Source organism: Didymella exigua, assembly GCF_010094145.1.
Source record: "Didymella exigua CBS 183.55 unplaced genomic scaffold M421scaffold_53, whole genome shotgun sequence".
NCBI lineage: Eukaryota > Fungi > Ascomycota > Dothideomycetes > Pleosporales > Didymellaceae > Didymella > Didymella exigua.
Genome location: NW_022984827.1, coordinates 40,430 through 55,302, shown reverse-complemented (window position 1 = coordinate 55,302; position 14,873 = coordinate 40,430). Strand labels below are relative to the sequence as shown.

Sequence of the window (14,873 nt, the reverse complement as noted above, 5' to 3'; positions counted from 1 at the left end):
TGCCAAAAGTGAGTCTTTTCTTTTCTTTCTCTTTCTCCGTCTCCCTTCTTTTTTTCTTCCCAAGCATGGGCAATATTGGCTTCGTTGAGTATGACCTAAGATTCAGCGCATTCGTCGCTGTGTCTCTCTCAACAGCATTCCGGCTCCGCGAGCTTGGATCATCCGGGAGTCTCAAGTCTCGTGCCAGTCTTCTGATGTTCTTCACAGGATTCATCTCAGCTGCCTTCACCTCAAGTCGTTCTTTGGCTTGGCTCCTCATTTGCTCACTGACGACCGGTGGTGGAGTGAAGGCAGGAGGTACGGGTAATTCAGCCTCGAGGTCGATCCATGGTATGATCTCCTTGAGCTCACTGTGGCTAGACTTGATGCTACTGGCGAGTGAGCTAGAACCGGGGCTCATCAAACGGACGTGCGTCTCGCGTGAGGTTTCGGATGGGTCCGGCGAGCTGGGTCTGGTATTATCTCTCAGAGCAGGTATAGCTAGGTTGCCAGACTTCTTTGGCGCGAAGAAGGTACCCAGAAGGTCTGGAACGGTGATCGGAGATGCAACATCGTAAGAAAACGGTATGTCCGTCTTGACCTTGGGTACATCGAACGCAGGCTCCTGGCACGTTGTCTGACGGGAGATGCCCGGTACTGTCCGCAGTAAAGACTGTGGCGTGGTCGCCGGGGTAGCTGCGAATTGAGGCGACGGTATAGGAGGAGCAACCTTCAGGATCGGGTGTAGGATTGGTATTGGTCCAGAACCCTTGCGCCTCTGCTCACGGTACAAGTTTCGTAATCGCTTGTACTCGGTGTAATCATCCACTTCCATGTTGGTTGGTCGACAACTCACTTGTTCAATAAGTATTGGGTCCCTCCTCCGCAAAGTGACTTCGTAAAGAATATCACCTTCTTTCCATTCTCCACCCAAAGTGTCCTGCAGCCTGGCCTGACGAATGCACCAGCCTCTGACAGAGTACCTGGAGTCGTCAGCACGTATGCCAGGTAAGCAGTGTCGCATAGCTTACAGTCCCTCATACCGAATTCCCGCCTTTGGGCCCCAGATGCTGTTGATGCTATGGCTTCGAAGCACTCGTATAGGGTCGCGCGATGCAGGAGTCGCCGCGGTCAGTCGAAACTTGCCTTTGTCGCTAATGGGACCTCGGTACGTGAACTCGTCCTCGGATCTCGCATCGACCTCGCCCGTGTCCTTCAGCACGAGAGCGTATGCTCCGTTCTTGTCATAGGTGATGCCGCCGTTTACTGATTCAAGCCCAACTATGCCTGCATGGTGTGCAAAGAGAGGGTGAATCCACCAGCTGTGTGTTGTCAGCGCGGCTCGGAATTTCATCAATCGATACCCACTCTCCAGACTTGAAACCAAGATCACCAGATCTGTGGGATACACTGGGACGGATCTTTCCAGGACAGTACTCAGACCATCTCTTGATGAGCGCCTAGATCACTGTCAGTGCAGAGCGAGGACAGTAGGTGCAGAGATGCTACCTCACGAGTGTACTCAGATACGCTCGCAATGCCTTCCAGCCGTCCGCCTCGACCATACAGGAAAGGAGGAAGGTCTTCGAAACGCCCAAATTTGCTTGTCCAGATAGTTATGATCTTGTCGCAGTCGTCGCATAGCCGCCTAGGCCACCGCGTAGCGATGCCTGCGATATCTTTTACTGCCCTGTGGATACCTGTCGCGCGCAGGTCCAGAGCTGTGATGGTCGTCGAGTGGCGCAGGGCGACAAAAAGCTCGTGCAGAGTAAGAACGTCGTCTGGTCGAAGGATGTCAGGGCCTTCGCGAGCAACAAGAATGTCAAGGTCGTCGCGAATCCAGTGCGCAAACTCTTTGAGCTTTTGGCGGGAAATGTCCATGACTGGTGGTGTCACAGGCGGCAGAGGAGCTGCTAGGCGTGCGAGCGGCATGTTGGCGAAAATTATGTTGAGGTGAAAAGGTACACAGGGCGGAGAGCAACGATGTTGTGGTGGAGTGTGCCATGAGGAAGGCGGAACTAAAAGAAGGCGGTAAGGCTGTGTGGCAACAGTCACGCCCGCTGACCTCGGATGTGATTGTGTTGGATGCAACTTCCTGGATGTTCCTCCTCAGTTCTTGTGCTTGACTGTTGGCATGCACATGTCCGCTCAATCAAAGCTTGGAAGGGTAAGTACCAGTGTCACTTGAGTAAGCACAATGACTCGACTCTCAAATTGTGACTGAGCTGGTGAGATCAAAGTTGACGTTTCGATTGCCTTTGATTGTTCTGTGGCTATTGCTGCTGCACATGGTTTCTGATGCCGAATACTGTCCGGCTCGTTCGGCCATTTGACCACGCAAAGCCGGCCAATGTCTGGTATGATAGTCGTGGGTATCATGCAGAGCCTGTTCTGCTATCTCCTTCCTCGTCCTGCTATTTTTGACGGCTTGCTGCTGGCAGAGTACCACTTCCTTGGCCGAGTGCTACACGCCTACTGTGTTTTCAGCGTATGGGTTTCGATCGAGCTCATTCTTCTTCTTGAATGAACGGATTGGCGATCTCTTCGCTGCCATCGACGGGCGAGATGACGACCAGGAGTGTGCCGCGGGCAACAATGAGGCCGAGCTTGCGGTACCGTACGTTGCCTTCGTCGTCTTTGACACTGTTAGCCTGATTCTACGTTCATGCTCAATGACTGCCTACCTGTCATAGCCTCCTTGACCTCATCCAGCACAAGGTTCATCAGTTGGTCGTAGCCCTTGAGTGTACCAATGACTGCACAACGGTCAGTGTTCATTTACTTCGATTCACGTCCCGTCTGCAACTGCTGCTGGTTCCCGCCCCAACTAACAAGACTCACCCTCGCGCCCGCCGCTGAACTTGACGGTGATCTGCTTGTCCATGTACTTGCTCAGGTCCAAGATGTTCTCCTTCTTGGGCCGCTCGGTCTGCTGCTGCCCCGCTGCGTTTCCGCCCTGTGCGCCTCCTCTTGCACCGCCTCTGCCTCCACGGTGGTCACCGCGTCCGCCCCCTCGTCCCCGAAATGCGCCGCGTTCAGACATGGTGTGTGAAATGGACAAGAAGCGCGTGTTTGGGATGACAACAACGCGTGGTGACGTGCAGCTCAATATCGCGGTCTGTGCTCCGCGAAGGTGAGTTTGAGCTAGCTGGGCTGTGGCTCAAGTCGTTCACGTGATCGGGTAAGTGTTGAGCCACGTCGTCGAAGGGGGTGGGGGTGGAATGTGAGCTTCCGCCAGTGCCGTCCGCCTGCGGGCTGTGAGGGGTGGAACCTCAAAGTTCTGCGCGCCTGACGTGACGCGTGGTCGTGCCGCTGCGGCATTTTTTTCGAGAGTTCTGCGAGGGTTCTGGGCCTGGTGCGCTGCTGCTTTCTGCCTGGCGTCGTCCGCCATGCCGCCCTCGCTGACGCTGTCGTTGGCCCGTGAGATGAGAGGAGCACGCCGCCCGTCACGCAGACGCCGGCCGCCGGTGCCTCTGACCCTTCTCCCTGCGACGCTGCCGGCGATTCGCGCGGCCAGCAGCCACACGACACGACCACTGCTTGTTTGCTCCGTGGAGGCATGCGACAGGACAGGGCATATCTCTCGCGGCTTCATCAAGCAATGACAGCACCCTGTTATGCACACCTGCACAGCTGTACACTACCTACCGTATCAATGCCCTGCGCCTCGGAGCGTCGGCCTCTTCGGGCCCTCTGATATGAAGTGCCGGCGCTGATCAAAGCCCAGACCCAGTTGCTCACGCCGCGCCGCCCATTGGCTGCGGAGGCGTCTTACTCCCGCTCCTCACGGTCGACTGCTGCCGAGCGTCTACACAGGTCCACTCCGTGCTCTCCCTCTCCACTTGCACAGCTCTGCCCCGTTCCTGCCTCTGCCTGCCCGCGCGATGCTCTCCTCCCTGTAAGCACGCACGCAATGGGCCTGTAGAGCAAGACGTCTGCCGTCACCACCGTCACCGCCGTTACTGACTGCTGTGCTGTGAGCCCATCTCGCGTTCCGCCCTCGCGTTCCCGCCTGCCCTCTTCTCCGCGCGCGCTCCGCTCTGTTCTGCTGCGTCTCCGCTGCCCTCTGCGCGCAGCATGGCCGGCCTCGACTCGCACGCACTGGCCGACCTCAACATGACGCACCCTCACCACGTGCTGCCTTCGGCGACAGACCTGAAGCGCAAGCGAAGCAGCTCGCACGAGAACATGCACCCAGCCGCGCCTCACCCAAAAGCTGCCAAGACCCACAACCACCTCCAAATCAACTACCTCGTGCGCCACCTGGATGCGGACCTGCCGCTGATAACCAATGACGACACGCTGCCAAACATCCTGTCGCTGCTGAGCGACTACCAGGGAGTCCTCGATCGCCATGAGTCCATGGCCTGCAATCTGGGCGCAAGACCGCTGGGCCCCATCCTGATCAAGCGCTTCGAGAGACTGTTCGACGGGCCGCCACGCGTGCTCAAGAGCCACGGCAAGGATGGCACCACGGTCACGTGGCTCGACGTGGTCGAGTTCGCGCGCAACAAGCCGGAACAGTTCCAACTTGGGCAGATGAGCGAAGGCGTGCGCGTCTGTCAGTTCTACACGAAGCAGTGCCGAGTCCAGATCAGCGAGGAGGACTTTGTGCTCATCTCGTCCGGGATCCCTCAGAAGATGATCCCTCCGCAGCCCATTATTGAGGACGAGGAGAAGGAACTGGGGACGATTGAGATTCTGGAGAAGAACCTGGGCCAGATCTGCCAGCTGGCCGATCAGGGTGAGTCCAGGAGGACGCATTGCACGCTGAAGACACGCTAACGTTGCTAGTCGCTGCTCGCACACGACAGCTCAACCATAGGCTGAAAGGGCGCAGGCAGGCCATCCTCGACCGCAGGGTGACCGCGAGCCCGGCCCCGCCAATCCGCCCGTTGAGCCCCTCCAACGTAGCGCTGATGAAAGGCGGCTCCAGCCATGTAGCTCAGGCACCGACACCGCCACAGGCACAGGCACCGGCACCTCCACAGGCACCGGCACCGGTACCGGTACAGCCCTCGCATAAGTCGCCGGGCGGCTTTGTTGCCGTGAATGCTCGTCCTCATGAGTCAAACGGCCATGGACATGGCAACGGCAACGGCAGCAGCGCCTCTTCCACCACTCGTCACGACTTGTTGGCCAAATTCCACACCGTCAACGATCGAAGATCCTCTTCACATAACATCAGCACTGTGCCAGACGCAAGACGGCCCACCGTAGTACCTCACTCTCTGTCACACCCCTCCACGCCAACATCGAACACCCCGAGACCACTTCCACAACCTGCCGAGGCGCAACCGCCGCCACCGTCTTCCAAACATGCAAGACCGCCACAGCTCAACGAGGCCGAGCTTCAATCAATGATGAACTCGCCCGTCCCGATACCGAACACGCCATCTAACCTCCTACCAGCCGCGAGTCAGCGCGCCAGCCAGCCGGCAGAGAAGGATGATGGCGGTCCGTTCAAAACCGAGATGGTCCACAGGATGGAGAGTCTTGGAAAGGGAGAGCGTATTCTACCGCCTTGCGATAGGTGTCGCCGGCTGCACATGGACTGCTTAAAAAACCTCACAGCCTGCATGGGCTGCACCAAGAAGCACGCCAAATGCTCCTGGAAAGACGTACGGGAGGGCGAGTTGCAAGGCGCGTTTACGCATCCTCCGGGCTCAAACAGCAACATGCACACCGACACATCGGACCACGAGAGTCATGACCGAGCAAGCACAGCTAGTCCGCCGTCCATGCTGAGCCCTCGCCACGGGTACGCATCTAGCCACATAGCTAGCAGCAGCAACGGCCACTCAACGCCGCAGCCCCAGGTGACTGCGCATCCACCGCCACAGCAGCAGCAGCCTCACCAACCCCAGCAACAGCACCAGATGTCCCATCAGCACAGACCACACCCACAGCAAACACCACAGTACACACACCCTTACGAGTCGCGGATACCGTCAGGTAGAATCTCACCCCCTGAGCGAGACCGAGAGCGAGAACGGCATGTCGAGACACAACTGCAGGAAGCCGCAAAGTCTAGTCTGGCTCAACACGCGACCACCAAATCGCCTGAAGCGAAAGGACACGAGTACCAGACGGCGATCGCTCAGCAATAGGACGTAGATTCAGGTGTGCTTCGGACGAGTACCTCGTTCCTCGACGACGGCGAAAGAGCAGGGCTGGTCTAGGACCCGGCTGTTCCGCGCTCGATTTTTGCGGCGCACATGCATGAGGAAGAGGCGAAGAGTTGGCGGACTAGGGTCTGGTTGTTGGACGAAGAATAAGACTACAATGGATATGAAGAGTATGGCAAGGTTGCAGATGACAGCGTGCGCAGCGAGGTCGACTGGGAATTGATTTTTGGATATGGAGAAAAGTGAGCGTTCTAGCGGTCGTGCACCCGGACTGCAGCAGCTCGCGATGTGGTCTGATGATGCAGTTGGCGAGCGGGCTATTTTCTCTGTTGATAAGTTGTCAATGATACCATCTTGTTCCTTTGCACAGTCTTTCCTCTTACGGTGCTTGTGTTGGCCTAACATGTAGTCTTCTTCCAGGCAACAACGCGTGTTGAGTCACAACACATTGAATCCAAATTGCATTTTGCAGATGCTGTTCCACTGGAATCACCAACGGTAAACGACTCAACGATATGCCGCCACTGTGATGATTTTCCATGTGTTTGAAGGTGAACGTTGAATGTAAGAAACGTCCTGGGAGACCTCCACCAACACCAGAAACGATATGGGTTACAACAACGTCATATCTTCAGTCAACCGTGTGAACCCGTGAGCTTCAAGTCTTTTCCCAATTTATCAAATCACAACCTCGAAAGCCTCGAACCTGCGTCGTTGCAAAAGCGGCAGCCCCACACACTCCCGCGGCGAACCCTCCAACCACAAAAAAGTTCCCGCACCGACCTCACGCAAGCAATGTCGCTCTACTACGAGACGGCGACGATTCTTGAGAACCCCGACAAGGTCGGTGGGTCTTTCAAGGCGCGGATATTCAAGAAGAAAGACTTGAAGAGCAAGCCCGGTCAGATATACGCGCTGGTTGCTGAGGCTTCGAAGTGGAGCATAGTCCTGAAAGATGTCATTGAGACATGCGCAGTGCTGAAGGAGGAGAGGAAGGTACGTTTGCCACGCACAGCTTGGGAGCCTTTATTCTTCCTGCGCTCATCGCATCCCAATGGCCACCCTTAACATGTCCAATTGGCCCACATGCTGACCAGCACAGCTGACGCCCATCCTCGCGCTCCTCCTCACACACGATCTCCTGCTCTCTAAATCAGGCGTCGCAGCCCACAAAGACCACGTCCTGCGCCTTGCAATCGAACGCCACAAAGCGCGTCTGAGCGCCGAACTCACAAAGTCACGCATACGCCACAAGTTCCCCACGCTCGACGCCTTCCGTCTCGCCATCAACGCGGGCGATCTCGAGGCCGAGGATGACGAGGGAGAGAAGATACGGCATCCACGATGGGTGCGCGTGAACACTATCAAGTCGACGCTTTCGGCGCAACTGACCAGCACATTCGCGAGCTTCCACCAGGTCAACAGCATCGGCGACATACTGACCGCGAAGGGGAGCAAGAAGATTTATTTCCTCGATCCCAACATTCCCAACCTGCTCGCCCTTCCGCCGCGCATCGACTTCGCTAAAACCCCAGCGTACACGAAAGGCGAGATCATCTTCCAGGACAAGGCGTCCTGTTTCCCCGCGTACCTGCTCGACCTGCAAGAGACTGACGGCGATGTAATTGACGGCTGCGCGGCGCCGGGGAACAAGACGACGCACGCTGCTGCCATCGTTTCGTCTCAGAGCGCCGGTGGGGAGAGGAAGGTCATTGCGTTTGAGCGGGACAAAGGGCGCACGGAGATCTTGAAGAAGATGGTGAAGCTCGCAGGCGCAGATTGCGTAATGGTGAAGGGCGCCAGCGATTTCATTGCCGCGAAACCGAACTCACCAGACTACGAGAACGTGGGTGCGATTCTGCTGGATCCCTCGTGCTCAGGGACCGGCATTGTGGGCCGCGACGATGCGATCAAGCTCCACCTCCCCTCCGCTACCGCAGAGACGGTGAAACAGAGCGGGAGCGGCAAGAACAAGAAGCGCAAGCGCAACGAATCTTCCAAACCCACACCGGACGAGGAGAAGCAGCAAGTCACACTCGACCTCGACGACACGGCCCCCGAAGAAATACCTCTCGATGCCGCAGACAAACTCCAGGACCGCCTCACAGCACTAAGCACCTTTCAACTGCACATCCTCACCCACGCCATGCGCTTCCCCTCCGCCCGCAAGATAACGTACTCGACGTGCTCCATCCACTTCGAAGAGAACGAGGGCGTAGTTTTCCAGGCGCTTGCGACTTCTGTCGCCAAGGAAAGGGGGTGGAGAGTCTTGAGACGGGAAGAGCAGGTTGACGGACTGAGGAAGTGGGATCGGAGAGGGCAGTGGGAAGAGGGGAAGTTGAATGGCTCCATCGTTGAGGAAAGAAGCAAGCAGGATGCCCTCGATGGATGTATACGCTGTGACAAAGGCACGGAGCAGGGCACCATGGGGTTCTTCGTTGCTGCTTTCGTGCGGGAGGGTGAGGATGGCGAGGCCGAGGAAGATAATATGGATGCAGAGGAGGTGAGGAAGCCAGCTGCGCCGACGGTTGAGCAGGATGGCGATGACGAGGAGGAGTGGGATGGGTTCAGTGACGATGAGGGTGCTGCGGAACTCAAGGCGAAGGCCGAGGAGGTGGCGATGGAGAAAGAGAAGGAAGCAGCAGCGAACAAGAGGCAGAACAAAAAGAGGAAGACGGCAAAGCAATAGAAGCGTGAGAGGCACAGCGATGCATGATCTCTTCAGATTCAAACCTACTTCCTACGCACTTGCACATTTCAGGCTGAGGCAAGGCAGGAACGCTTACCTTCAATCCGCCAGTGGTGCTCTATCAACACACCAACCCACCGTCGTGCAACATTTCGCACTCGACCACCCACCCGCCGAACACCACAGCTCTAAAAAATGACACAACTCCGTCATTCCGCATATCGAAGACGCGCCACGAGACCGTTCCACGGAACCCACAGTCGTCGAGCCTTGGTCTCATAGCGGCTGAGATGCAGTACGCTTAAGCTTTGATGAGCGAACTAACCAAGTGGCACATATTTGGCATACACTCGCGCACCCCTCTTCAGTAATAGCATACCGGGGACCTCAGGACAGAGTCAGCACCGTGTCTGGTCATATCGAAGCATCTAGCAGGTACTTACACTGATCGGCTTGTTTTCGGAACTCCGATTTAAGCAAATGTTGCACAAATATACCTGAGCGACTTCTACAGCTGGCCCTGGGCGGAACGCCTGTGGACAGTTCGGGATTGTCTCGTGCGAAAAGTTAGTTTCTGGAGCGGACATGGCCTGTCAAGGCAGGGTTGTTCTGAAGACTCCATCTGGGCCACATGATCTATGCTATGATGTTGGGTTTGGTGAGTGCATCCTTTAGATCAAAGATCCGCTTCGACTACCGGTACAGGTCGACGAGTATCGATCAACGCCGCTCTAGCGTCACTACTGTCCGACACGCGTACTAAGCTACCCATATGGCAGACGCGCCCCGCAACTTGACGTCCCGAGCTACATTCCGCATCTCAGGCTTTGGGCCATGGTATCGAAGAGGCGCAGTCCCTTTCACGCTCCCAGATGCGAACCCGAGTTGTCTTCGTAAACACAGTCTAGTCTCCGTGGCCCACACGTGTCCAGAACAGAAGCACCTCCACCCTTGTACCCGTAACACACCGAGTGCAAACCGTGTATCGCTAAAGCACCGGACTGATCTCTGGCCTTCAACCGAATCACGCAGCAACCCCACACCGTCTTGCACTCCGCTCTCAAGTGCCATCCAACCAGACCGCGTTACGTTCTTAGCTGCAGATGCTGTGCGACTCACACACCCTCGCTGTAATCAACGCAGAATGGAAGTTACTGTATGGGGTAGTTTGGGAAGTCCTCTTTAACCCCCTTGGGCGAGTCGCTCTTAGAGCTGCAGATGCTGTGCAACCTCAATTATCCTCGCTGTACCATAGAATTGCACTGTAGTGAGCTAGTAGGGGCGACCCCAGCTTGCCGAGGTGCGCTTGTGAACATGGACTCACTCACGATTTCAACTGTCTCAACTGCATCAACAACAGCCACTATGTATCCAAATCCTCACCCCACCGGCAGTTGCAACTCACGACTTTCCAGGGGCGGCATCATCGAGGTGGCAGGCGAGTCATAATAGTTTCAATAATGCGATTACTTTTTAGGCAGTGTTGAGTAGGCAATTAGTAGATCTCTGATAAATAAGTTGCTAGCAATCTGGCTGCGGGACGTTCTGATATTGCGAAAATAGTGGGGCTCGGCAGCCCATCTGCGCCCTGACATTGGTTCGGATATTCGATACAGAATGAGAGTTACTGTATGTGGTAGGTTGACAAGGCCTCTCTAAGCCCCTTGGGCGGAGCTGCAGATACTGTGCAACATTGACCGCAGCCGTGATCAACAGAGAATAGAAGTTACTGCATGTGGCAATTTGAAAAGGTAGTCTTTTAGATGTTGTGCGACCTTGATCACGGTCCTCGCTGCCATCAACACGGAATGGAAGTTACTGCATGTGACGGTTTGAAAGGTCCTTACGACACCCTTGGGCGAACTGGGTGGGTGTTGTATGAAACAGTCTTGCGGTTGGTCGAACGAGCGCATCCAACACTTTGGAATGACCCGAGCAGCACCCACGTTACACACCCACTCTCTCACACCGGGAGTGAGTGTACTAGCACCCTTAGAAACGTCCCCGTAGGAAAGGGCTGCGGATTAACACTGCGTTCAACGCCTCTGCGAACCTGCCTCATGCAGCAGGTTCACACCCCACTCCGTGTCACCCTCGTGAACGCTACATTGGTGTCGCACAGCATTACGCGGTGTCCAGCCCGCATGCAACACCTCCGCAAACCTACAGCGACTAGCGTGTCCCGGCATGCTGTGTGACCACCCCAGATAATACCACTGTAATCCCACATCTTCAGCACCCGCCTGTAAAGCAGTAACAAATCCGCCTTGCATCCGCGCGCCCCCGCACTCCGTAGCTCTCACTTTCCTACATACTACCGTGCCGTCGCGTCGTCTCCACCCTCGTCGCAATCGCAGCTGCGGGTCGATGATTGACTCGCTGCCCCGCAGCCATGATTGGTTCGGCGCCGGGCCATTGCAATCCAGCGGCCGCAGCAGTCTTGCAGCGGGTTGAATCGGTCCTTCAGCGCCCGTCGTTCAACAATCTGCATCACGAACATGGTACGGCTGCGAGGGCCAGAGTGAGGCGACGCCGTTGAGGCTGATCGCGGCGTGGAGCATGCGAGTGGGCCCACACAGACGCGCGACGTAGCGAGGAGGAATGCTGGCCTTGCTAAAGGACGCTCGGATCCGTTGCTCCGAGCTGCGTGGGGTGGGCTATCTTGCCGGGCCGTGAGTGGTGGGGGAACAATACGCGGTGGTTGGAGTCGCGGTAATGGGACGACGACGTAATGAGCATCCCTTCCGCAAGAGGGAAGCCGGTCCGGTCGCTGTTGCGGGATGTCGAGGGCCAGGCTGCAGGACGGGCGCAAGTGGGCTGTGTCTGTAAGCAGGTTTGAAGGGTCTTGGACAACGTCAAAGATTGTGGATGGATTGCATGCTGCCGTGAGGGTGCTGTAGATGATCAAGGCCGGTGGGAATGCGCGTGATGACGATATAATATCATTGCGCGCTCTGTGGCTGCGCCTGCTAAATGTAATAGCTATGCCTCTCAAGGTTCTATTCTTGTGCCTCCCTTCTGGTAATCCAATGAGCCTATGCAAAGGTCTATGATTGCAGCCTCCCAATGTGCAAAACAGGATACGGCACGAGGCCTGTGAACTCCAAAATGAACAGATTGTACAACGCCTGGAAATGCAATGCGCGGACCAAACGCGCAAAATGGATGCAGTAATATGAACAAGCGAAGAAAAAGTGATGCGTGTGGTGCTTTGACTTAGTCCTTGCGGGCGAGAATCTTCATGATCTCGTCGCTGGGACAGGAGACAATGGGTTTGCGCTTCGGTGGCTCGACGGGCGGTGCAGCTGCAAGGGCAGGGACATCATCCTCCTCCTCATCAGGGGCATATGTCGAGCCGCGGCGGCCAGTCTGCGGGGTGTTCTCGTTGGAGACGAACACAGATTCGCGTCTCTGGAACATGGACGTGTCTTGCTCAAACTGGAGCGGGCCGATGTCTTTTGGTGGGAAGTACGAGGGTCCGCCCTTGGTGGGCGAGGAGACGAAGCTCCATCCTGGGAACATTCCAGGGCTCTCGGAATCCTGGTGAACAAAGATGGATCCGCCACGAGGACGCAGGTTGTCAAAGGGGCTCGCCTCGTCACCGTCGTCGTCAAGTGTCCCGTTTCCGCTCGGGTCGGACTGCTCGATGACTTGGAGTTTGTTGGCGTCGAGATGCGATTTTTGCAGCGCTAGTTCGAGGTCCTCGGGGGTGAATGGCTGCGAGTTCTGACGGGTGCGGTCCGAGGCCGTGCCTGGACGTGTGCTGCTGGGTCGCACCGAGTGGATTGAGCTCGAGCGCCGGGGGCCGGGGGCCGACTCTTTCCGCTCTTTCGTGTCGCGAGGGTCTTGTGTGGGATTGCGGGAGAGGCCGACTGTGGCAGGTTAGTCGAGCTGGCGACGAGACCACTTCAGATGCACGCACCATTAAGGACATCGCCCTCGTCGTCACTGGCCTCGCGGATGTTCGCAGGCCGCTCGCTGTCGGAGATGCTTGCGCCAATGCCGCTGTCGACCCACGTCTCGTCTTCGTCGTAGTCGCTGTGGAAGCTCGACCGGCGGCTGCGGTGCACGCTGCGGCTGCGGCTGCGCCTGCTGCGGAAGCTGCCCTTGCGGCTTGGTAGACGGCTGCCCATGGGCGAGTACAGGCTCTGGTGGCTGCGGCGGCGCCACGCCTTCTTCCAGGTAAAGGCCTCGAGCGTCTTCTTGTGCTCTGGGTCGACAGGGCGGCGGTACTTCAGCGGTGGCATCTTCTCGCCGGGCTTGTAGAAGTCGCTGTCGGGCTCTGTGGCCTCGTCCTTTTTGCCGCGCTTCATCTTGCCCGCAATGCCGCCCTCGCCCTCCTGGCCGGTGAGGACGCGGCGCAGGCGGCTTCGCAGTGCTCCCGGCATGGTGGGTGGCTGCGTCGAGGAATTGCGTCGGGCGAGCGGTGGAGCGAGGGGTCGAGTGGGCGGAGTGGTGGGCGGGAGTGGTGGAGTTACGGCAGGAGCGCGGTGTTGGAGGGAAGGTGCAGCCAGGCACGGTCAGAATGTCGGCGGAGAGGGATGGGCGCAGTGAGGCTGTTATGGGGAGCGGGTACCCGGCGCCCTAATCATGGACCTGACCACCAATAACTACGGTAGACTCGGGAGAGGGTGGGTCGGCGTCGTCGGCTGGAGACCTTACCCTGCAGGCGCGCTGGGCGTGATGTTGCAGTTTCCGAAACAGCACTGGGGCACTGGCGACGACAGGCGTCCGCGCTGGGGGCTTTAACGGCCGACGCTGCGCAGTGAGACGCTGCAGCACGTCCAGCCAGGACTAGAAGAAAACGCGGAGACGCCAAAGCTTGACCGTCGGGGTGCGACCGCTAGCCCAGCCTCGACGCGGAGGAACTGGCAGAGGAGCGCGGCTGATAGGCGACGGGCTCGCTGCAGCGCCGAGCAAGCATGCAGCGAGCATGACGGCCGCGCTCGCTCAACACACGCGCCATCGGCACGGAGAACTCTTCTAGAAGCCCGCGCGCTGCACCAGAAGCCGGGCGTGAGAAGTGCACACTGCAGAGCCACACAGCGAGCTGGCGACTGATCAGCGAATGGCCGAGGTGCTGCGCTTCCTTGACTGGTGGCCAGCTCAACCACGCAACTGCGCTTGGAACACCCCACAGTGGCTGGCGCGGCGACGGCGAGAAATTCGCGCAAAGAGGCCAGCAGCGCCCGCTGATTCGCTAGAGAGGGCGCGTTGGCATAATCGTGGCCGGAGCGAGCAAGCGGAGATGCCCAGCCGATGAAGAGCGCGCCTGGGCAGCACGCCTCTCGCACTGCACACCAAGCCTTTCACTCACATTAAAACGCCGCCAGCTGTTGCTCACCTAATGCAAACGCCTGTCAAAACGCAAGACCCTGCAAGTCCCACATCTGCAGCGAAAGCCCGTCTGCAGCCCGCTTCTAGCGCGTTTTGGCTCCTGTCAGGTGCGTCTCTAGGTAGACGGTAGCGGGGTACCGCCATCTTCCTCATCCTTGTCGGTGATCAATGACATATGTGGTCAATGACATATGTGGTCATTGACATATGAGTTTCGAGCTGCAAAAGGGTGTCACGGCAGGCCATCCCACATTTATGACAGCCTGATGGCTCGCTGTGTCTGCAGCTCGCAAGCTGGACGTTTTCAGCTCTGCTTCGAAAATGCAGACATCTCCGGTCCAGGCCTGATCACGACGGGACGCCACGATGAATAGATCGACGCACATCTTGCGCGGCTGTTTGTGGCTCACCACTGCCCACCCACTTCAAAAGGTAAATTTGGGACAGTTTACGGCCTGGACGCGCTGGAATTGGTGTGGTCTTGGCTGCTTCTGGATGCGGCACGCAGCTGTTGTGTCCTCATTGGACTCGCAGCCTAGCCTGCTGCGGCCCATAGATCTGTCATGAGGTCATTGGCGCCCCTCTGTAGCTGCAGCTACGTGATGATGTTGTTTGCAATGAAAGAGCTGTGCCTTGGAAGCTGCTGCTATATCCTATCCTCGTGATACACTCTGAAAGGATAGAAGCCAGCCTCCTTCCCCAATCCCTGGAGCGATCACAGAAACAAACACAAACTCGCA

General features: G+C 57.3%; 5 protein-coding genes across 5 annotated transcripts; 2 read left to right on the top strand and 3 right to left on the bottom strand.

The window, feature by feature from the left end:
• Window positions 1-667: 667 nt before the first annotated feature.
• Window positions 668-1,911, bottom strand: M421DRAFT_75904 (uncharacterized protein; the record flags this gene model as incomplete). The annotated part of the gene is made up of 4 exons (XM_033597178.1): window positions 668-962; window positions 1,011-1,301; window positions 1,348-1,439; window positions 1,489-1,911. Coding segments are annotated over 4 exons (1,101 nt in total), but the record flags the coding sequence as incomplete, so codon positions are not given.
• A 357-nt stretch (window positions 1,912-2,268) lies between these two features.
• On the bottom strand, window positions 2,269-3,052 carry M421DRAFT_426013 (U6 snRNA-associated Sm-like protein LSm7). The gene is made up of 3 exons (XM_033594267.1): window positions 2,821-3,052; window positions 2,664-2,735; window positions 2,269-2,614 (listed from the first exon to the last, which is right to left on the bottom strand). Exons 1-3 carry the CDS (start codon window positions 3,020-3,022, stop codon window positions 2,487-2,489), a joined length of 402 nt encoding a protein of 133 aa, XP_033443454.1. The 5' UTR covers window positions 3,023-3,052; the 3' UTR covers window positions 2,269-2,486.
• A 1,043-nt stretch (window positions 3,053-4,095) lies between these two features.
• On the top strand, window positions 4,096-6,089 carry M421DRAFT_104558 (uncharacterized protein; the record flags this gene model as incomplete). The annotated part of the gene is made up of 2 exons (XM_033587037.1): window positions 4,096-4,723; window positions 4,774-6,089. The coding sequence occupies 2 exons, from the start codon at window positions 4,096-4,098 to the stop codon at window positions 6,087-6,089; spliced, it is 1,944 nt and encodes a 647-aa protein (XP_033443453.1).
• Window positions 6,090-6,627: 538 nt separating this feature from the next.
• Window positions 6,628-9,221, top strand: M421DRAFT_426010 (S-adenosyl-L-methionine-dependent methyltransferase). Its single transcript, XM_033594266.1, has 2 exons — window positions 6,628-7,103; window positions 7,210-9,221. The coding sequence occupies exons 1-2, from the start codon at window positions 6,903-6,905 to the stop codon at window positions 8,794-8,796; spliced, it is 1,788 nt and encodes a 595-aa protein (XP_033443452.1). The 5' UTR covers window positions 6,628-6,902; the 3' UTR covers window positions 8,797-9,221.
• A 2,493-nt stretch (window positions 9,222-11,714) lies between these two features.
• On the bottom strand, window positions 11,715-13,362 carry M421DRAFT_328943 (uncharacterized protein). The gene is made up of 2 exons (XM_033589365.1): window positions 12,719-13,362; window positions 11,715-12,668 (listed from the first exon to the last, which is right to left on the bottom strand). The coding sequence occupies exons 1-2, from the start codon at window positions 13,182-13,184 to the stop codon at window positions 12,013-12,015; spliced, it is 1,122 nt and encodes a 373-aa protein (XP_033443451.1). The 5' UTR covers window positions 13,185-13,362; the 3' UTR covers window positions 11,715-12,012.
• Between the last annotated feature and the right edge of the window lie 1,511 nt (window positions 13,363-14,873).

What these genes read in the sequence shown, in the direction of transcription:
- M421DRAFT_426010 (XM_033594266.1), top strand. Translation starts at nt 6,903, where the DNA reads ATGTCGCTCTACTACGAGACGGCGACGATTCTTGAGAACCCCGACAAG. An exon ending in TGCTGAAGGAGGAGAGGAAG is followed by an intron (nt 7,104 to 7,209) that starts GTACGTTTGCCA and finishes TGACCAGCACAG; the next exon opens with CTGACGCCCATCCTCGCGCT.
- M421DRAFT_426013 (XM_033594267.1), bottom strand. Translation starts at nt 3,022, where the DNA reads ATGTCTGAACGCGGCGCATTTCGGGGACGAGGGGGCGGACGCGGTGAC. An exon ending in GTTCAGCGGCGGGCGCGAGG is followed by an intron (nt 2,736 to 2,820) that starts GTGAGTCTTGTT and finishes ACCGTTGTGCAG; the next exon opens with TCATTGGTACACTCAAGGGC. An exon ending in GGTCAAGGAGGCTATGACAG is followed by an intron (nt 2,615 to 2,663) that starts GTAGGCAGTCAT and finishes ACAGTGTCAAAG; the next exon opens with ACGACGAAGGCAACGTACGG.
- M421DRAFT_328943 (XM_033589365.1), bottom strand. Translation starts at nt 13,184, where the DNA reads ATGCCGGGAGCACTGCGAAGCCGCCTGCGCCGCGTCCTCACCGGCCAG. An exon ending in CGAGGGCGATGTCCTTAATG is followed by an intron (nt 12,669 to 12,718) that starts GTGCGTGCATCT and finishes AACCTGCCACAG; the next exon opens with TCGGCCTCTCCCGCAATCCC.